Genomic DNA, 21,836 nt, shown 5'->3' on the forward strand with positions numbered 1-21,836 from the left:
GCAAGTCCTGTTAACCCATTTATGTTTATACTTATGATGCAAGCTGTGTTTCTGGGCCCACCCTATACCTCACTGGCAATACCTCACCATCCTACTTACACCTCACCAAGTCAAAAAATAAAAACATTTCTGATATACAATTGCTAAAAAAAAATAATGTTACTTCCTACACGTCCTTCAGACATTACTTTAAAGTACTCTCCATTAAAAACAAGAAAATTGTGGTCTTCCAGGAAGTTGGGTGGAGGTGAAGAGAATCCACAGGAGGAGGAGGAAGGGAGCTCTAAGGATCTCCGTTGTGCATCAGGGCAAGAGGGCAACATGTCCAGATCGAGCAGGTCAAGAGGCTCCAAGGGAGATTTCCACAAGAAGATGAAACTAATAAACCATCTGACATTCCAGAGCATATTGAAAGTTGACCAAACAACTGTAGAAGGAGTTAAGGGTGAATTGATAAATGCTTAGAAAATTAAGCAAAGAAACAAAAGGCAGCTGTTGACCCCAGGGAAATGACAGCATTATGAAGAGAAGAAAGGCAATCAGAGATCAGCTGTGAATAGCTAAATCCTCCTCTTGATGCTGGGAAATGAATAGATAATGTCAAAGACTGAAAGTCAAGAAGTAGCCTTATTTAGAGATAAGGAGGAAAATATGAAAAGACTCAGTCAAATAAGGTTGAACTTAATTGCCTCTGGGAATGGAGAAATGGGGAGGAATGAGAAGTGTGAATTGCTGTTTATCACTATAAGCCTTACAGACATAAATAGTTCAACTATTAGGTTCCATAAGGCGCACCACCTCGTCTTTGCTCACATTCACCCTTTCAACGAGGCCTGCTCTGATCGCTCTAATTCTAGCTTTCATAGTATTTACTACCTTCTAGCATCCTCTATAATTTGCTTATTCATGATGTTTGGTGGGTTTTTTCCCTGCCAGAATGTCAGTGACACAGGAGCAGGGGTCTTTGTCTTTTCCAGTTACCGGTATGACCTAGGTGCCTGGACCAGTACCTGGAACATAATAAGGTTCAATAAACATCACTCGAGGAAAATGAATTTGATTTTTAAAACTATGTGCATCGGTAGCTTTGATTTTTAAAAAGTGAAACAAATCATTCACCTCGAAATTCTACCACAAAGCAAGAATCCCATAATTAAAATATTGCTCTGAGACCTTGGTCTTCTATTCAGATATGTTATTATTAGTTTTCTCAGACTTCAAAATGAATACGACTTTCAGTGCATTCCAAGTGCCCAAAGCTGATACAGGCTTACCTTTTTGAAGCACTGAGACAGTTGGCAAGCACTGTACTATAATAAGTAAGACCTATATAACACTTAAAAATAAGTGGTGAGTTATGTAAGGTTGTGAGATATGAAGTTATAATGGAGAGAAGATAAAATACATTTGAGGAACTAATAGAATATGTTTGAGTTTAATTATTATTCGTTAGTTTATACCTGGTCTTATTTCAGAAAGGGTTTTAGGAAGCCTATAAAAGTAGAAAGAACATAACATTAAATTACATTTAAATTAAATTAAAGTTTGGCCAAAGAAGATAGAAAATCAAAGATGGGACAAAGAAGAGCCAAGAAAGTGACTTAAAATATGTGCAGTTATAGCCAGATGCTGGTTGAAAATTTGTCTCTGTAATCTGTGTCCATTAGTATCAGATTCAGCGACAAGTAATGGAGAAACTCAGGATAGGGGTGGTTTAAATAAGATAACAGAGGTGTTTATTTCTCTCACATGTGCAGCCCAGGTCTGGTATGAAAGTTCAACTCCACTGGTCCTCAGGAATCCAGGGCCCTTACAGCTCACTCTTCTGCCTTCCCAGTATAGAACTTATCCCCATAGTCCAGGATGGCAGCATTCCTATTGTGGGCAGCAGAATGGAGAAAGAGGACTTAGAAGGAGCAAGAGTCACCTGCCAATTGTCTCCTAAGAAATATTTCCAGAAATTGTCACTGGAGAGTTCCATCCCATTGTCCAGAACTTAGAGAAGTAGCCACTCCTAGCACAAGGGAAGCTGTGTAAAGCTGTCATCATTCTGGGCAGACATATGTTCTGCCAAAACTTCCATTAAAATGGATAAAGGGGGAGAGATGGATCTGAAGGACAACAAGAATGTCTGCCACCACTTCACAGCAACCAGAGGAAGAAAAGGGACGTGGTCAGATTCAAGATAGTGGAGTTGGTAAAGATGATCAGTTGCTCCAGAGACTTACAGCACTCTTGGTTAAAAGGTTAGAAAGGGATGACTCTGGAGATCTTCATAAAAAAGAAAAAGTTTGATCTTACCACATCAGTGCAACCTGTTTTGTAGGACTGTTTCTTCTAATAACTCCTAATAATGCATTGACAGTTTAGAGAAAATGTTATCTGCAGAGATTTGATTTTCTGAGTTCATTTCCACCACATTTTAAAAAATCATAATAAAAACATGTTTCTTTGAACTTCATCATGTGACTATCTCGACATTAAATATATGCATGTATGTTTGTTTCAGAATTAAAGAAGACTCTATTTACCTTCGTTTATGGAAAAGAAACCACTGCAATCACAGGGACTACCAGAATATTTCCAGAAATGGTATGTAGTATTCCATTTAAACCTTCATCAATGTGCCTTTAATGATTGGTTTTATTTCATAAGTATCACCAAAGCTGAGAATTAGACAGTAAAAAATGCAGAATAAAATGCACAGTCTCCCTTTCCAGTAGCATTGCCTTTCCTGAGAGAGGGGCGCCGGGCTGAGAGCCTTTTTACCCACAGCAGAAGAGAACAAGACAAGATGCAGCCGAGGAGAGACCAAGGGGCACTGCAGTCAGCCAACAGCAAAGTTCTAGGAAGGCCAAGGTGCAGGGCATCAAGGCTCAGGGGGCAAGACTGAAGTGAGCATTAGCAGGACGAGGCCTGAGCAAAATCAAGTTCATTGCAGAGACTCTGCCCTCCCCTGTGGTTTAAAGTCTTCCACGCTTCTACTGGGGTTGGAGTTTTAAGAAAAATAGCTAAAAGTTTGTGGCTGAAATCGCCCAAAGCCATTAAGGAAAGGAACGTGTTTTCAGAGTCCGGTCATGACTTCCAGGTCTCCATCAGTTTCCCAGCCATCTGTGTCTTCTGGGCTTGCTTCCTACCCGTGGGGTCCTCACCTCCCACCCTGGACCCAGGTTCAGTCCATTGCCACAGGGTTTTGATGAAACTCCTGATTGATAAACCGTGGCCTGGCTAGTGCCTAATGAATTGCCAAGGAACGCTTGGTGACACATAGTGCAGAGATGGCAAACACTTTGTGTGTGGTGCTGCTCCATCTCCCTAAGCCCGGGGAAGATGTTACTAATCAGCCTTGGCACTCTTGTCTGCTGCACTCGGATTCCACCTGTGCTCACGACCCAGCACATCTGACGGTCATCAGCAGCAGATTAGACCTGACACCTGAAGTTAAACCTATTTGCCATCCCTGTGCCGTCTCTAATCAATAAGAGTATTAACGGATGTTCCAAGAAGTCCACGTTTTCTCTAAATATCTGACCTACAAATAATAAATTTGTATAATATATATTCTACACAGAATAAGTGTTCTAAGAACAACATAGTTTTTGTACTAATAATATAATAGCTGGTATGTATTGATCTCTTACCAAAGGCTAAGAACAATTTGCATATACTGTTTCAGCTAAACCTTTCAACGCACTATAAGGCAAGTATTACTTTATTTCTTCAGTTAGTTCTAAGATACCACAGATTGAATTAGCTCTGGGGAGTGTAAAGGGAGAACAAAGGAAGGAAAAATTACTAGGTACACGTGGATCACGGCACTCAACCCAATATCAAATGTGTTAAAATACATTTCTCAGAACTGAGGGTTTGTAATGATACCCACACTGTTGCAGTTGAGAAGATAGAGGCATAGGGAGACCAAGAACCGCGGCCCAGCTCGCAGCAAGAGGGAGTTGCAGAGCTGGATTGGTACTCAGTTTGTTTCACTCCACTCAGCCACCGACAAAGATAATGTAGTCACCAGCCTATGATCCAAGGGGATCTGCAGAAAGAGCTCAGCCTTGTCTCTCTGCATGTGAACACAGCCAACAGTTCATGGGAAATCACTATTGAACCTGGCTGGGAATCATCATAGACACAGATTACTGGCCCCTTGGTGGGCTGTCTCTTTCCCTTTAGTGAGCTACGCAGACAGCCCCAGTGCTGTCAAAAATTATGTCAGCAGAGTCTGTAAAAAACAAAGGACAGAAACACCCATGTGGAATATTATACAGCTCTAGAAAAATGAGAGTTAACAGTCTATATATTTAATCTAGAAAGACAAAACACTGCCAAAAGAAAAATCAGGATGTAAAATTGGATAGTGTAATGTAATTTCTACTATATTTTTTAAAAGAAAAAAAACTAGCTGTACATGTGAAGATTGGTAGAAAAGTCACCAAGATCATTGTATTCAATAAATTATAGGTAGTTGTCTTCTTTTTTTTTCAAATTTTTCTGTTTTCCAAAGATTTTGGTTTTATATAGCAATAACAACAAAAAATATCTAGAAGGAAGCTGAGTGGAGGAGCAGTGAAGGACTGAGCCAAGGTCCCCAGCTGAGGGTCCACGTCAGGGTGCAGAATGAGGAACAGGATTTGGCCAGAAAGGCAGGCTGGAAGCTGCCCTCTCCCCATGTGCCTACCATGCCAGCATTTCTCTCTCACACAAGACCCAGACATGTCAACTCGACATCACTTTGTATCCACAATGAATGCAACCATCTTTTGTAAAATCAAAAAGACCAAAGTAGATTCTCTGAAAAGTACTCGGTACGATTCATAGTAGACGTCTCTCTTTTTGTGGTACACTGTCTTGACAGCATTCCTTTAAAATTCAGATTGTGGAGATAAAAAGGGAGAAAGGAGATGGGAGGAGAGCCTAATCAAGAAAACACACGCATGTCAAAATCTGATTGAAACCCATGGCTTCTGTCAGACTTTTGTCTAATGAATAGATGCCGGGGTGGAATTGGAGGTGGGTGGGTATTTCCTTTCTTTTCTTTAAATTCGCAGTCCTTTGAAATACAGGGCATACACTTGGTCTGGTATAACTTCTTTGAAGATGCTTCTTGACTATTTCTCTAAGGATGTAATTTTAAAAAACAAAATTTTTAAGTTTTTCATAGTTACTTGTTATTTAATGTCAGGCTTTTTTCTCCAGCCCCTTTTCCTGTTTTCTGTTGATTTCCCCACTATGAATTTGTCTTTGATATTATTCAGCATGTAACCTGACTACCGGCGCCAAGTTCTTTCAATTACCCCCAAGGTTTTTATTAGATGTAGAAGAAGTCAGCTTTCTACCACCTGCATATTTATGGCTACACCTATTTTTCAGAACCAGTGAGTGAGAAAGAGGAAAAGGGGAAGAGTTGAATGGAATATGGAAGCTTTTCTTAAAAATTGTATAAGAATTAAAGAAACAGCTCCTAGTCTCCTCTTGATGTTTATGTACAGAGTCTCAAAATGTTCTCTAGACATCTCTGCCATGAACCATTGCCAGTGATTATAAGGTATTTTAAAATGTCAAATGTCAAAGTCATCTTAATTTGGGTACTAATTCTCTGGCGTGGGGCATTAGGCACAGCAAGGTTCCTACTAAATCTTTACGATCAGCAAAGGCAATGGTTGCAGCAGCCCTTACAGCTCCCAACCTGCCAAAATGGCCCAGGTGGGAGGGGGCCAGTGCCACCTGGAAGGGAGGCGGAAGGGGGTCAAAACACCACGGGGTTGGCTAGGTCCTCACGGAACATCACCTTACTTCTCAGAGATGCAAAGTGAAGCCCAGAAAACAGAGAGCAGAGGTCTTCCCCTCCTTCTTGCTTTATATAATCTTTCTCCCTTGTGTATAAAATAGCAGAGTGGTTTTGAATTTAGGCCCTGGCATTGGCGTGTAACTCGGACAAATCGGTAAACTCCTCTGGCTCGTTTCTGCATCTGTAACATGGGGATCGTGGTTCAGTGGGCACGACTGCCCAGGGTGATCCCAGTTCTCACTCTGAGTTGCCTGGACAGCAGGCCAGCTCCAGGGGCATCTTCACCCCACCCTCCCCGGGGAGAGGCTGCAAACCAAACTCAGTGGGACAACGGGGCTCAGGGGAAAAACGCAGCCTTCGAGGCTTAGCCTTTCCCCAGCAAAGCCAGCTCCTTGAACCACATCACATGACATGAGGGAATTCATCCCCAAACCCAGACGGGGCCCACTCTGCAAAGCAGGGGTGGTGATAGCAGCCCATACCTGAACTTCACTGGGCTGTGAGAAGGTTGGTGGGGAAAACACAGTGCTTCGTGGACATCCGTGGTTGTTGCTAACTCCACCCACCACCTGTGCTGTTATTTACTCAGCATTTTAAGAAATCAGTCACTTTTTCAGTGTATATAGTTTTTTTTTTAAATAAACAAGTGGATTTGCAAAAACAAAAATAAATTCAAAAGACGCATGTCCAGGATGGGAAGTCCCATGGCTCCTAGAGTTCCAGGGCAGAAAGAGGGACATCTAAAGGCCCCCGGGGACAGTACAAGCAGGAAGGCAATGGGGATGGGTGAGGGGCAGCCGGCCCCACCTGGAGAATCTGACAGAAAGAAGGGGCTTCCTCTGGGAGGAAAAAGCTGGTCTAGGGATAGCAGTGGGAAATGATGGAAACTGGAAGATGGCAGGTCTGAGTTGAAAGAGGGTAGCAGCGGTGGGGGTAGAGGAGAAGTGAGGGACTGCAGAGGAGCCCTTGGTGTTGGGTGCAGCATGGGGAGCAGGCTCAGGGCTCCGCTAGAGAGGCTGGAGGAGACAAGGGGCAAGGGCAGGATTAAGGCAGAGGGGAGTAAGAGCTGAGCGTGGGGCAGTAGAGGACCCCTGCAGATGGTGGGGACAGAGATGGAAGCTGTAGGTGGAAGAGGCTGGAGGACAAACCTTGGCTGGTTGAGCTGGAAGCTCTAAAGCATGTTGGAAGGAGCAGAAGCAGATGAGGAGCTTCCCTTTCTCTCTAGCAAAGATGATCACCCCTCAGAGACGAGACCTTTAAGCATAGATGCCAGTCAATATTCAGCTGGGGAGGCCAACACAGCAGACAAGGACCCCAAAACCACCTCCTATGCCCATGCTGCATGCATGTTCCAGTCTGGGACTTCATCACAGGGCCTCCGGCCTTGCGCTTAGGGAGAACTCAGTGAATATTCAGCCCTCACTGTGTTACCAAACCAAACTTGGGTCTGCACATCCAATGCGCAGCAAAGCCAATGTACTGGCACCTGGTGGTGAAGGAGAAGTACAGCATTTATTGCAAAGTGCCCGATGCAGGGCCAAGCATGGAGAATGGGCAGCTGATGCTCAAAAGAGCTGAACTCCCTGATGGCTTTTAGGGATGGGATTTTAAAGGCAAAGTTAGAGGTCTGGGCTGCAGAGTGCCTGATCAGCATGTGCACAGTTCTCTGATGGGCTGATGGTGAGGTAACAGGGTGCTGCCACAGGGGTCAGTACTTTCAACGCCGAGGCTCCAGCCGGTCTGGGGGCTTTGTGCTCATACTCATCATGTAGTCAGCTTCTTCCACCCGGTGGGGGGGTTTAATGTCTACAAAGCAGCTCAGGGATATGGCTCTGGATAGTATTCATTGCCCTTGAGGAGGAACTAAAGCACCTTGACTTTGTTTGATGGCTACACTATTATCATTTTGTCTGGCTTCGCTGCTTTCTTTTGTTTCTGCATTTTCTCACTTTTCTGATTAAAGTTTCTCTTTGGAACTCAGGGAAAGCCTAGAAGGATAAAGCTTTTCTACAAACAAGAGGTGGGGGACACGTTAGGTCTGTCCCTGGGAAGGCCCCACAGGATCCTGTTGGGTTTCAACTGAAGCCCTTTGTTCCTGCCTCTGTCGTTGTATTTATTTCCTGGCTTGGAGCTGAATCATTTGCTTTAGGCCTGGCTTCCCAGTCTGCCAGTGAGCACAAGCCACTTGGGAGCCGCATTTTCATTCCCAGCACTAAGCGCAGCATCTGCTGTGCGTAGCAGGAACTTGTCAACCTGACACACTTTTTTAAAAAAAAAACAACTCTCAGGATTTACATTTAACCTTTGAAGAGAAGAAAAGCACACACAGTAACCTTTTGCCAGCCTGAATACCTCCACGGTGGGCAAAAACCAGGACTGACAAGATTACGCTTCATTTAAAATAAGCAGTAGAAGAAAAACAAATGTTAACATGGTATTCAATATGTATTTTTAAGTAAATAAAAATTCATAAGGCATCTACTTCCAAGATAAACAAGGCTGATCTGCTCTGAGAAGCGAGCACATCTCAGCTCTGAATCCCCATGGCCACAGCGCACAGCCTGCAGAGGGGGCACTCTTAGGGGTTTGGGGGCTGCATCTAGGATCTCTTTGCAGTTTCCAGACAGGACTTTACGAGCTTGGAATAGAATGTCTTTTTCACTTGCCTCCTTCCTCATGTTTTTTTTTTTTTTTTTTGCAAGTTTAGCAAAACCTCGCTGTTTTGCTAAACACCTGTTTGGGGTTGTTCTGTTTTCATAAAATCAAAAGTGCTGAAGAGTAGGTTTTTTTCGGGGCCGCGTCTTCCATCCATACAGTGAGAGGTCGGCCCTCTCTGTGCACCCATGTGCTCACCCATTTACTGGGAGAGTGGGGAGCAAGGGACTAACTGCAAGTTTAGAGATATGAAAAATGGAGAATTTTGACATTTGCTAAAGTGCATGTGTTTGCAGCCTGGGCTCCCCAAACCCCTTGCCAGAAACCAAATTTGATCTTAAACTTCTTAACTTCTCCACCCACCCTCCATTCCCCACACCCCAAAAAAAACTTCATCTTGCTTCCCTTCCTCTCATTTGCCATTTGATTTTCCCCACATCCACTCCCCTGTTTCCTCTCCAATATTGCAATAGTTGCTAGAAGCAGAAAGGTGAATAAGACAAAGTCTTGGCCTTTCAAGGAGGTCATAACTAAACAGGAAAGAGAGACAAATAAGGAAACAATGATGGTTCCTGTAAAATGACACTAAAATAGAGGTAGGTTGAGGTCTGTGGAGGTGAGAGACACTTAACTCTGCCTGGAGAAGAAGAGAAAAACTTTAGAGAAAGTACATTTGAGCAGAGAACCCTGCAGGGAAAAAAAAAAGGAATTCAAGAGCATGGGGAGATGGTGACTCAGTGCATAGATGCTCCAAGGGCAACGTATCTTTGGGGAAGAAGAAGAGAGAAGTTCAGCATGGCTGAAGGATACTTGTGACATTATGTCAAGTTTTGAGACTGGGAGGTGGATTAAAGCCACTCTGGGAAAGCTATTACATTCTTTTAAAAATACATGTTTGGGGGAACCATTTATCCAGTTTGTCAGAGAAATTCAGAGCCACACTTGCAAATTTGAAAGCATTTTCAGTAGTACAAACACTATCAGAAACTGTCACAACAAACAATTATTAAGTGCCTACTATTTTAAGATCAAGGTCAATGTATTTGTCTGAATATTTCTGCTCATTGCAAGCAAACATTTTTAGAGAAAAGGAAGAATTTAAATTTCTCATGGCTGATTTTTTAACTGGATTATACAAATCATGCTCTTCAAAATGCTTCCTAAATTTATAAGCAAAGTCTGCACTATTTAAAATCTAATTATAAATAACATTATTGGATTTATTTTAGGTCAGTGTATGTTGCCACATTTTTCATGAACTACTGACATTCTCTACAATACATTCTGGTTTCTAGTTCCAAGTATAACGGAGTAGGCACACTTCACCCTGGCTGTGCCACTGAATGCCACTGTAGAATCTGGCTGTGGGAACTATCTGACAAACACTTCACAGCGGGGCTTGTGAAATGTACCTCCTAGTCCTTTTTACAGGTTCTCACTTAAGAACTAGATCATAGAATCCACATATTCTTATATAATCTATTTCAGTCATTACTAATGTCTGTTATTAAAATAGTACCTGAAATGTATTACTAGCTGAGATGCTGCTTACTAGCTGTAAGGCCTTGAGCAAGACTCTTTCCCTCTCTGGGCCTCATCTGTAAAGTGGTCTACCTGATCACCTGGTCTCAAAAGTCCCACCCAGCACTGATGCTCCAAGACATCCCACAGACAGATCTAAGGAGTGCCAGAGGGCAGGATTGCGAAGCTAGGGAGGCTGAAGCCTGTGGGCCCCTCAGTTGCCTGGTGACCAGATGGATCTGTAAAATTTGCCAACTTAAGATATTTAACCCCAATTGATTAAGACCCTTGCCTCTTTCCACTCTGGCTTCCCTTTACACCAGGTCTCATTTTGGTGTCTTGTGTTGTTTTCCTTAAAGAGGATCCTCAAATTATATAAGCTTCTTAACTCAAAACCTGGATCTGCCCCTGTCCTACTTACAGAGTTGTAAGAAAGATGGCATTAAACTAGAGATTTGTCTCTGAGTCATGTGTAAAAAGCATCAGGCATTTTATTGGGAATTAATTACTAAGTTCTTATATTAGGACTTCAAGAGAAGAAACAGCTACTTTTCTTTCAATACCCAGCTAAACACCACTTCTTCAGGGCTTCTCTGAATCCCTAACACCTGATGTTCATTACTTGTTTAATAACTGTAAGCTTCATAAGAACAGGGACCATATCTTATCTATTTACTGATGTGTTCCCAGCATCTATTACAATGCCTGGCACATAGTAGGTACTCAATAAAGATTGCTGAACTAATGAATTAGTTTATAAAGTCCTATTATACTTACATTTAAATACATCTTATCTCTTTTCATGAAGAAGTTGAGGCTGTGCACTTTCTCTGTACCAGGCATAAAAAGTTCTAATGGTCGTTTAAAAGACCATTAAGAATGTCTTACCTGTTGATTTGAATGTCGAGAATGTTAGCACTTGCTGCTGTGGTCAACACTGATCCAGTAAAGAAGATGTAGCATAATGTATATTATATATATATATATATAATGGAATACTATTCAGCCATAAAAAGAATAAAATAATGCCATTTGCAGCAACATGGATGGACCTGGAGATCATCCTACTAAATGAAATAAGTCAGAAAGAGAAAGAAAAATACCATATGATATCATTTCTATGCGGAATCTAAAAAAATGACACAAATGAACTTATTTACAAAACAAAAACAGACTCACAGACATAGAGAACAAGCTTATGGCTACCAGAGGGGAAAGGGAGGGTAGAGAGATAAATTAGGAATTTGATATTTGCAGATACTAACTACTATATATAAAATAGATAGACAACAAGGCCCTATTGTGTAGCACTGGGAACCATAGCCAATGCCTTGTAATGACTTACAATGGAAAAGAATATGAGAAGGAATATACATAATGCATATATATATATATATATATAAAACTGAACCACTATGCTGTACACCAGAAACTAACCCAACATTGTAAACTGACTATACTTCAGTTAAAAAAGTTTCACTGATCCGGCAGTGGAAATGTCAGCTGAAATTTATTTATGAAAGGACAACCAATGATGAGATTATGTGAAACCTTTCTTTTCTTGCAGTGTACAATGCCTTATTTAAAGGGACTGAATGAGCCAGAATTCAGACTTTTGTGACCAATAAGGACCCTCTTCTTTCCTTAATTGGGGACAGGTAGACTCTCCACCAGACCACCTTGACAAATAAATTAAATGTCCCTATTTCATAGTCACACTTTTTCCATTTGTCTGAACTATAATCGTAGAGACCAGATATGGACCTCTTAAGGGTAGCACCAATTCTTCAAATGCTAACCTTGTTTTGCCACATCCCACAGGCTGGGAGCTGTCTTCCCTGCTCCCATCTTCCAGTTCCAATGGCTTCACTAAGGATTTTCTGTGATGGTAGCAGCATCAGCAACAAAATCAACAGCCGAGAGGAAGTCTGTATACAGGAGGAGAAAGAAAATAGAGATAGGGAGGGAGAGAGAGAAGAGGATGGTGGGGCTGGCAAAAGGAGCAGAGCCACAGGAAAGGGGACTAAGAAGAGAAAGTGACACGGGAATTACATAAACTAATTACATAATCTCCTAAAACTGAGATTTCCAAAAGGAAATGGAAATCGTGGACGGTGCAACAACTTTAGAGCAAAGAAAATTCTGTGCTCACATTATAAATACCCACCAGGAAGAAAGAAACATTTGGGTGAAGGAGAGTGGGCACTTCCTGTCTCCTTGGGCAGATGTCTGTGATTGCTTCTTTTAAATCCACCGCAAGCCGCTGCCACTGGCCTGCCGTCCTTGTCCTGAGCAGCAGAGGGGTGTTGGGGTGTGGGGGTACGGGGAGTGACATGCCGGGACAGGCTCTCATCTCCATCCCCAGCTCCATGCTGTTCTCTGCTTCTCATTTTCCCAGTTGTGTCCTGGATAATGAGGAAAATTATTGGCCTGACCTGGTCCGTTCATTTTTTTTTCCCCACTCCTGGCTTCAGCTTTCATTAGTTTTCATTTCTCATTAAAAGAAAAACCAAAGAGTGAGAATTAAACACCTCCTGATTTATTATCTCTGACTGAGGATGGGAAGTTGAGCGTCATGGGACTGGCACTGCGTGAAGGGCCCGGCCAAGGAGAAGAGGGAGCCCCCAGGGGCCCCCAGGGCAACTGCCCTCCTGCTCTTCCCTCCTGAGAACAAGAGAGAGCGATCTCACACCCAGAACTACCTTTAGTCTCTGCATTTAGGACTCGGTGTTGTAAAATCTGGCACCTTCTCCGAGGGGAGATAATAAGCTCAAATCACATTGAGTTCTCTGGGTTTGGGTTTGCATTAAACCTTTCACCGGTTCAGTTATGTGTCTGCCCCCACAGACAGTAACCCTCAGGCAGAGCGGCCACGTGTCCAACGCATCTGTTAACTCCCTACTGTGTGTCAGGCGTGTGGCAGGTGCTCAACAAATGAGAGGGTGAATGAATGCAGGCATGCCAAGATGAACTGCTCTTAATTTGTATGTCTGTATGCATACTTAATGCCTCACTACAAAAAGGAAACAAGGACAGTATGATGAGTCCTCAGAAAATTAAACACAGCATTACCATATGGTCCAGCAATTTCAATTAAATAAAAGAATTGAAAATAAGGACCTAAACAGATACTCACACCCCAATGTTCATAGCAGCATATTCACAATAGCCAAAAGGTAGAAGCAACCCAAATGCCCATCAGTGGATGAATGGATAAATAAAATGTGGCCTGTACATCCAGTGGAACATAATTTAGCCTTTACAAGGAAGGAAATTAAGGCACATGCTGCAAATGGATGAACTTTGAGAACATGATGCTAAGTGAGATAAGCCAGCCCCAAAGAGGCAAATATGGTATGATTCCACCTATAGGAGGTACCTGGAGTAGGTTAAGGCATACAGACAGGAAGTAGAATGGTGTTGTCAGAGGCTGGGGGACGGGTTTATAGCGAGTTATTCTTTAATGGGTCCAGGGCTTCAATTTGGGATAATGGGAGAGTTCTGGAGATGGATGGTGGTGATGGCTGCACAATAGTGTGAATGTACTTAATGCCACTGAATTGCATACTCAAAAAGGGTTAAAATGGTTACGTTTTTATGTGTTGTATATTTGACCACTATAAAAAAGGAAATAAAGCAATACTCATTTACTGTACTAACATTCCTGAATCAGCCAGGAGGACTTCAGTGCTGCCCATACAGCTTGTATCTAGTTGGATGTGGAAACAGGCAGCCCCGCATGGTCACACAGTTTCAAGGGAAGACAGGCCAGCCTGCTCCTCCTGGCTCTGCACTGCCCTTTGTCCCACATGGATCTGCAGAAACACCCACTCGCCTTCCCCACCCCCCACCCCCCGCTTCCAAAGCTGCAAGTTACAGGGAAATCTTCTGTGTCCCCTGAGTTAAATGTGAATGTAACTGAGGGTTACTCACTAAGTACAGAGATGTCCCCTGAGTTAAATGTGAATGTAACTGAGGGTTACTCACTAAGTACAGAGATGTCCCCTGAGTTAAATGTGAATGTAACTGAGGGTTACTCACTAAGTACAGAGACTATCCTCCAAGGGACAGGAAACAGTAAAGCTATTTGGGTTCACTCTTTCCAGACTCCCAGTCTAGAGAAGCAGAGTCACACGGGGAGCCAGAGCCCAGCATTACAGACAGAAGGGACTGCGTTTGAATTTCAGTTCCCCAAATTGTTAGTTGTGTGGCTTTGGGCAATTTACTTTAGTTGAGCCTCAGTTTCCTCATCTATAAAATGGGAATAGTAATACCATTCTATGCCTACCTCACACAGTGGTATGAAGGCCTAACTAAACTAATAATGCTTAACAGAGTATCTATAATAAAATGAGTATTCAATAAATGCAGTTTTCATATAAGAGATGTATTACAAATGGTCACGGGGATGGGGGAGGATGGCCATGCACGACATTACAGGAGCTGAAATATCAACTCTGCAGTCTGAACTTTGCACAGGCCAGCAAGCCTGGAAGCACCTCAGGAATGCACAGTAACACCAGCAGGCTATCAAATGGGGCTTTCTCAGGAGATGGGCAACTCGCAATCCTTTTTATTATTCTCTCACCCGTCGATTCATTCCTTAATCTTTGGATTGTTTCTGTCTTTGCTGATTGATATATACATTTTTCTCACATCTACTAGAAAGTTTACTCATTCAGGCTTAAGAAATGTCTTGAAATCTGTGCCTCTAACATTTTTAGGATTATGTTAATACAATGCCAAGTAAACAGAAAACCCATTAAAGAGAGTTGCAGGATGAAGTTATTCCCAGCAGCATGATGGTTTGGTTGACCTCCAACTGTACAATAATGCTTCTTCCCTGATTTAAGGCAATCAATCAAACTCTCATAATGATAGTGCTGAATTGAACTTTCTAACTTTAATTATTTTGTTAATTTTAATTATTCAGGGGCATCTTCCCAAAACCTGAAGAGATTCATAGAAAGGTAAGTGGTGGAGAGAGGGATATTAGAAGTTGTTTTTAAACTGGGTCTCTCATTTTGAAAAATAAATGAGAACTCTCTCTGGTTACCCAGTAATCACTTGTACTGAGCATCCATAGCTTGTTAGTCACTCTCCAAACACTGGGAAGTTATAACTTCTTGGGCCACTGAGCATAAGAAGTGATTAATTTGCATATGTCCTTAAATAAGGATCATAAAAATGTATACAAAGTGGGTAAAACCCAGGTATGGCCAAAGTGTCTGGAAAAGACAAAAAAGATTGTTTCTTACTCCTGCTTTACAAATAAGAAAACAATTTTGTGCTCATGTTGAGCTTAAAATTCAGAATCAAGGCCCTGGGTGCCCAGAATAGAATAGAAACATTGGGAAACCCTTGATTTTTCAAAGTTGACTACAGGTCCTCAGCTGTCATAATGTCCTACGAATCTGGACTTAAGTAACCCAGGTAACTCACCTGTGTTTATTGACAACAAATGCTGTTAAAGATGCTATGAAGATAGTAGCATGTTCCTCTGCTGAAGATTTCAATCTACTCTTCAGTTCTGTGCATTCATGTGGTCTTTTCCTAATGGAGAAGTGGGTTAGAGATTATAGAGAAGAAAGAGGAAATGGGAATGGTGATACTGGAATGAAAGAAAAATGCAAAAAGTTACCAAGAGGATAGTCACACAAAGATTCTTTCACAGATTGGTTGGTTACAGAACTAGGCTTCCAAGTCTTTGACATTCAGATTCCATCTATGGCTTCTCAGTTTGTCTAGGAACCAACTGTTGGACCAGCCAGCCATTGTCATCTATGCCATGATTGGAAACGATGTCTGCAGTGGGTGAGTTACTGAGAAAGTTCTGAAAATTCTTTGACTCTGGGTTTCCCCTCTTCTGCGCTCGACTCAGCTCTTTTACAGGAGCCTGCTACTGAACTGACGTTCTGGGTCTCAGCAAGTCCCAGAAACACATGAAATCAACAGAAGCAACTTACAACCCTGAAAGACCCTCTTTTAATTTTTTATTTTTCCCCCAGTTTTATTGAGAAATAATTAATATACATCACTGCGTAAGTTTAAGTTGTGCAGCATGATGGTCTGATTTACATATATTATGAAATAAGTACCACAATAGGTTCAGCTAACATGCATCTCCTCATATGGATACAATAAAAAGGAAAGAAAGAAGAAAGAGAAAACAGCAACATTTTTCTCCTTGTGAAGAGAATTCACAGGATTTACTCTCTTAATAACTTTCCTACATATCATACAACAGTGTTAATTATACTTAACATGTTGTACATTCTGTTCCTAGTACTTATTTATCTTATGAATGGGAGTTTGTCCCTCTTGAGTACCTTCCTCCAGTTCCCTCTTCCTCCACCCCTCCACCTCTGGTAACCACAAGCTTGATCTCTTTTTCTATGAGTTTTCTATGAGTTTCCTTTTTTTTTTTTTTAGTATTTTTTTGTTTTCCTATTCTTTTTTATCATAGGTTACTACAAGATATTGAATATAGTTCCCTAGGCTATACAGTAGAAACTTGTTTATCTATTTTATATGCAGTAGTTAGTATCTGCAAATCTCAAACTCCCAATTTATCCCCCTCCCCCTTCCCCTCCCCCAGTTACCATAAGTTTGTTCTCTATGTCTCTGAGTCTATTTCTGTTTTATAAATAAGTTCATTTGTGTATTCTTTTTAGATTCCACATATAAATGATTTATCATATGATATCTTTCTTTCTCTTTCTGGTTTACTTCACTTAGAATGACAATCCCCAGGTCCATCCTTGTTGCTGCAAATGGCATTGTTTTATTCTTTTTTATGGCTGAGTAGTATTCCATTGTCTCTATATATACATATATGTATATATACTACATCTCAAGACCCTTTTTTTTAAGACCCTTTTAAAAATATCTGATCCATTCATTCTTTGTTCTGACTCACAACAAATGGGTGTGTCATGATCAGTTCTGAGTTGTACCACAAGAAATATGCTACTGCTAGACAAAAATCCAAGACTAAGAATCATGACTTTTTAAATAAAATAAGGCTACCATTTTTAAATAAAATCACAGCCACCCCATTGGAACAGCTTCCTCACTCATATTCTGATTTACGTACTCATATGGTAGAGACAGCGTAGACTTGGAAGTTTGCAAAGGAACTGCATATAATTCACAGCTAATCCTATGTATGCCCATGGCCCATAGTGAGAAAGTCATTTTGCTAAACTACTAATATCAGTAGTGATTTTAAAATGCTGAACGCCTTCTTTCCCCTACAACAGTTTGGAAGGCTTCTCAAAATCTGTGTCTGTGTGTACCCCTAAGAATACGCCGCACATGTGAATGCCATCTGTCCTGTGATCATGGCCAAAAAGGGAAAAAAAAAAGGTGAGATCAGATCTAAAACAATTCCCCTGTAGCCACCCACCCACCATTTTAGAAAATAGAAAAGTAAAGCCAAGAGAGGTTATGTGACTTGCCCAATTAATTGACTGATGGCAGAGCTGGACTGCAACCCAAGTGGTGCTAGGAGTAGCCACCTGCTCACTGCGCCCCTTTTGCTTTCCCATACTTCACTCACCAGGCTGTCTAAGACACAGTTCAGTACTGTTAAAGTGTGTTTGCCTTCACGGCCGCCTCCATGAGAGCCCCAGAACCCTTGTGCTAAAGGAGGTGCAGACCTAATCAGTGAAGTGAGTTCAGGGCAGGACATACCATACTGTGATCCAGAGATGCTGACGTGCCTGGCCTTGGCAGCCCCCAGAACCCCAAGTCTGCCAAGGCTCCATGCTGGGGACCCAAGTCCCCACAGGAAGCTCTGTGATGAGCCACCTGAAACTCTCCAATAAAGAGCAAACACCCGCAAAACCTTCCATGAGCCAAGAGCCACACCACTCTCTGCAGCAGCTCTAAGGGGCAAGTGTGAGTGTCGCATTTCACAAAGGAGGAAACAGGTTTGGCAAGGTTAGATAAGGAACTTCCTCCTACCAGCAGTGAACAGCAAAGCTAAGAGCCAAATCAGGTTCTCTGACTAAAGTCTGTGCTCTTTCTACAGTCCACACTTGCTTACTTGCTTTTCTTTTCTGCATTCACTTTAACAAGTATGTATTGACCGTCTATGAGTGCCAAGCTCTGTGCCCAGCTCTGAGATACAATGGCAAGGAGGCCACTGTCCTTGACCTCAAGGAGCTTAGGGAAGGAGAAGCAATGGGCTTCAGCCTCCAATCCCATCACAAAATAAAACAAACCTATGGTCAGATCAGCCAGTGTCCCTCTAACGTCTGGATCCTGTCCCCACTGAGTAAGGCTGGTTATCCTGGGTAAAGAACACTTTCAGAAAGGGGCTTTGAGTCCAAAAGTCAAAATCCCTGAAACTGCACTTTTGCAGCAGAAGCTGCACACCCAGAGGCCCCTCCAGTCCAGCTCTGCTCCTCCCTTTCCAAAGAGCCAAAGGGCAGACATCAGCCAGAGACTGGTGCCAGCCTCTCTCCACTCCGGGGATCTGGGCAGAGAAACAGCCAGCATTTGGGTGAAAGGATGGAGTTGGCAGTGTGGGATGTGCCCGCAGTGCCCACTCTGCAACGTCCTGTGGAGGGGTTAGAAAAATAAAGACAGATGGCGACTTTACCTCCCCATCTGTCAGAACGTCAAGGTGGAGTAGTTTACCCAAAATGAGCAAAGTGATTTCATAAAAAGCTCAAGCCAGCGACGAATTGCATAATAAGTCCATCCTGGAAAAACTTGCAGACTATTTGCTTGACTTTTTTCTTTTCCTTTTTTTATGATGATGCTAGTGAAGTGATGCAGCTATGTGCTTCTTTCTTAATTCTGCAAACTCATGTAGTTAACAAATGACTGTTAAATGAATGACGGTCGTGATTGGAAGATAGCTTTTAGTGTCGGGAATTCAAGAAGAAAGGTAGTATAGACCTAGCATTCTCATGTAACTTGACTCAATCTGGCTGAAGCTAAGGTGGCTTCCTTGGGCTTTTCCTAGCACTGCCTTCAAAAGCGGTAGAATGTGAGTGATACAGAAGGAGACAAATTCCTGGAAATCAGGCAAATATGATGAGCTCCAGCAGCAGAGTCTTGGGTATCAAGGGCAACAGTGAGAAATGGGAATGACCTCAAGTGCCTCAAACTATGCAGGGCAATGACAAACCTTCCCCAATTTCCCAACATGACGTCCCTGAAAAGAACATAGTGATTACTGGAAATGTGATAAAAATTTAGAAGCATTTAACACTAGGCACATAAATGGACATTAATCCATTTTTTAAAGTAGACCTAGAAATTATAAAACAAACATTTTTCACTTAATGGAGAGAACCAGGACCACCCTACAGATGTTGCCTGTGTCCCGGGCTCCCAAGCATTTTTCTGCAATGCCAATGCTTCAGATGTAGCCAGAATAGCTGATGAGCACCGCTAAGAGGAAGCAGCCACGGTGCTGATAGGTCACAGACTGCCAGGAGCCAGGAAACAATCCATTCTCTCCAATCAGTGGTGGAAAACCAGCAGAGAAGGGAATGGACAGAATGCTCTGAGGAATTCTCTCTCCCAGCCTCCTCTGTGGAGGTATGGGTGGCCAATATCATTTCAAGGGAATGATAAGGAGTTCCTCAACCAGCCAGCATGTTCCAGGTCACAGTCCACTTTTATGGGACCCAGGATCTCTCATGCATCTGCTAATGTGGGCCCAGTGGGCCCCCATCCCATTCCCAGTCTGTGTCAAGATGCCTCTTCAAGGAGGTTGGGTGGGAGGTCAATACTGTGATTGCAACTGGCTGACCTGAAGAAAAGGGCTAACTAACTGTATCACCTGGATGTTTCAAAAGTACGAAAGTTGGTTGTGAGCGACATCTGAGCACTCAGTCACCACAGGTCTGTCTCTGGGCTTTAGCTCTGGCTTTGAGCAATGTTTTCTGGGGAGGCTGTTTGCCTTCTTCCTTGAGATTGGGCACACCTGCCATCAGCCAGGTGAAATCTGGCTGGAACACCTGCCAGGGTAATGAAATGATCATGGCTGGCCCCATACCCGAGTCATGAGGCTTATTTTGCATGATCAGGCACAATTCATTAGGACAAGGACAGACTCCGAGCCACCCCAAAGGCAAGGTTCTTTATCTGTTCCAACCCCACCCATGTGTTCCTGACGTGGGAGACCTTGGTGATGGGCACCAACTTCTCTCATTTTCCTGTCATAAGCATCACCACATCTCTCAACCTGGTTTTCATATTTCTCCTCTGTAAGCCCACACCCCAACCCCTCACCCCTCCTTGAGTGACTGACGTGTGTGAGGATGGATGCAGGGCACTGGGGTGGGCAGGCCAACCTGGGATGGCAGAGTGGATGTGACACCGGCTCCGGAGCACCTGGGTGAAGAGGGTTAGATACTCTCAGCTCAGCCCACTCAGCCTTTGACAGCAGGGAAGGCCAAGGAGGTGTTTCCCAAACCACTGGGACTCTTTGATCCCCAAAATACTAGTACAAAGTCCCCTCAAAAATTGCCAGAGGAGAAAGAGTACACAGATCAAAATGGCACTGAGAATTTTTCAGGGCCAGAGTCAGAGGGACCTTCCATGACATCCAGAAGAGATGACCCACCGCCTGTCGCTTAGACCCTTTTGCCCTTTGCCTGAACTAAGAACTGGTTAACTTCGCTATGCACACTACAGGATTTAACCGGCACTGCACATATGAAAATTATCTAGCCGTACATGATGGAGTAAGGATGACTGAAGAATGTTCCAGCAGAAACACCAAGACTTCCAATTCTGATTTCACTTAGCAGTTAGCCATTTTGGTTATGCTTGCTTAATTTGTGAGGGGCCCTTTCATAAATGCAGATTAGCTGAGATCCTTTGTTTATCATCGGGGTTGTGTCTCTAACCAAAAAATAATCATTAAATAGGGAGTCTGGGAGACTTTGCTCCATCTTAACTCATCTTGCCTTTATGTGTTTGGAGAGCCTTAGCTCAGCATAATTGCTTTGTGCCAAAGTGCTGTTGTATCAGCAGAAAAAAAAAACCTCGAGATGCCAAGGCAAAAGTTAATAGGCATGCGTGCTAGCTGTACCAATGACAGAAGACAGGCTGTAGACACCCAGCTTGCTTTATTTCTCTCCTGCTATCTCACTCTAAACACACAGTGGAGATAAAATCCGGTTACTCTGGGTAGGTTCTTCTGGTCTGAACAAATCCACAAGGCAGCCTGAGTCCCCTTCACAGACTGGGGTCTTCTGGTGCTTCTGTGCGTCTGCAAGTCAGGTCAAAGTCTTATCGGACTTTTGCCCCTAGTAGGTAGGCAACCTATTCTCCAATCCTTCTGAGTGCTTTTTATGCAGGCTACGGAGCTTTTTACTCATAAAGTCATATACTTTTCCCCAAGGTAATGAAAAACATGGATTTAGCATTCTATTCTACATGCTGGTGTTTTGGAAAATGGGACATCCTTTTCTCTTTCCTTGTCTCTCTCCCCTCCTCCTCAACCCACCCCCTCTCTTCCTTTCACAAAGTCCGGGGAACTCATTACCTCGTGTAGAAGCACATTTATCAACCACAGTGAGCAGCCCAAACATCAGACTTGCCCCACCTTTTCCTCTGTACGGGGACATGTTGCTCATTACAAGTTAACCCATGCGATCGATCCTCACACCCACGGTCAGCCTGTCACCTGAACAGCAACAATTTGAGAAGTGATTTTATTTGACTAAATGAAATAGGTGGACAGGAAATAACATAAAATTACATTTTCTGCCCCTCCCATTAAAGCTTAGTTTTCTTCCTCATTTTACAAAGACTGAAAATGATACGAGAATTCCTTTCCTTTTGACTGTTTCTCTGATTACAAAATCATGCCTGCTGCCAGAAAGGTCAAATAACA

The 21,836-nt window shown here is 42.8% G+C and overlaps 1 protein-coding gene across 1 annotated transcript in view; it reads left to right on the plus strand.

Annotated features, from left to right (window-relative positions):
• The window catches only part of AOAH (acyloxyacyl hydrolase), a 155,339-nt gene that overhangs the window by 107,484 nt on the left and 26,019 nt on the right, over window positions 1-21,836 (plus strand). Inside the window, exons 14-16 of the mRNA XM_072964672.1 lie at window positions 2,510-2,592; window positions 14,904-14,940; window positions 15,710-15,784. Coding sequence (XP_072820773.1) covers window positions 2,510-2,592; window positions 14,904-14,940; window positions 15,710-15,784 — 195 coding nt within the window. The remainder of the gene's footprint in view (window positions 1-2,509; window positions 2,593-14,903; window positions 14,941-15,709; window positions 15,785-21,836) is intronic.

Source organism: Vicugna pacos, chromosome 7, assembly GCF_048564905.1.
Source record: "Vicugna pacos chromosome 7, VicPac4, whole genome shotgun sequence".
Classification (NCBI taxonomy): Eukaryota; Metazoa; Chordata; class Mammalia; order Artiodactyla; family Camelidae; genus Vicugna; species Vicugna pacos.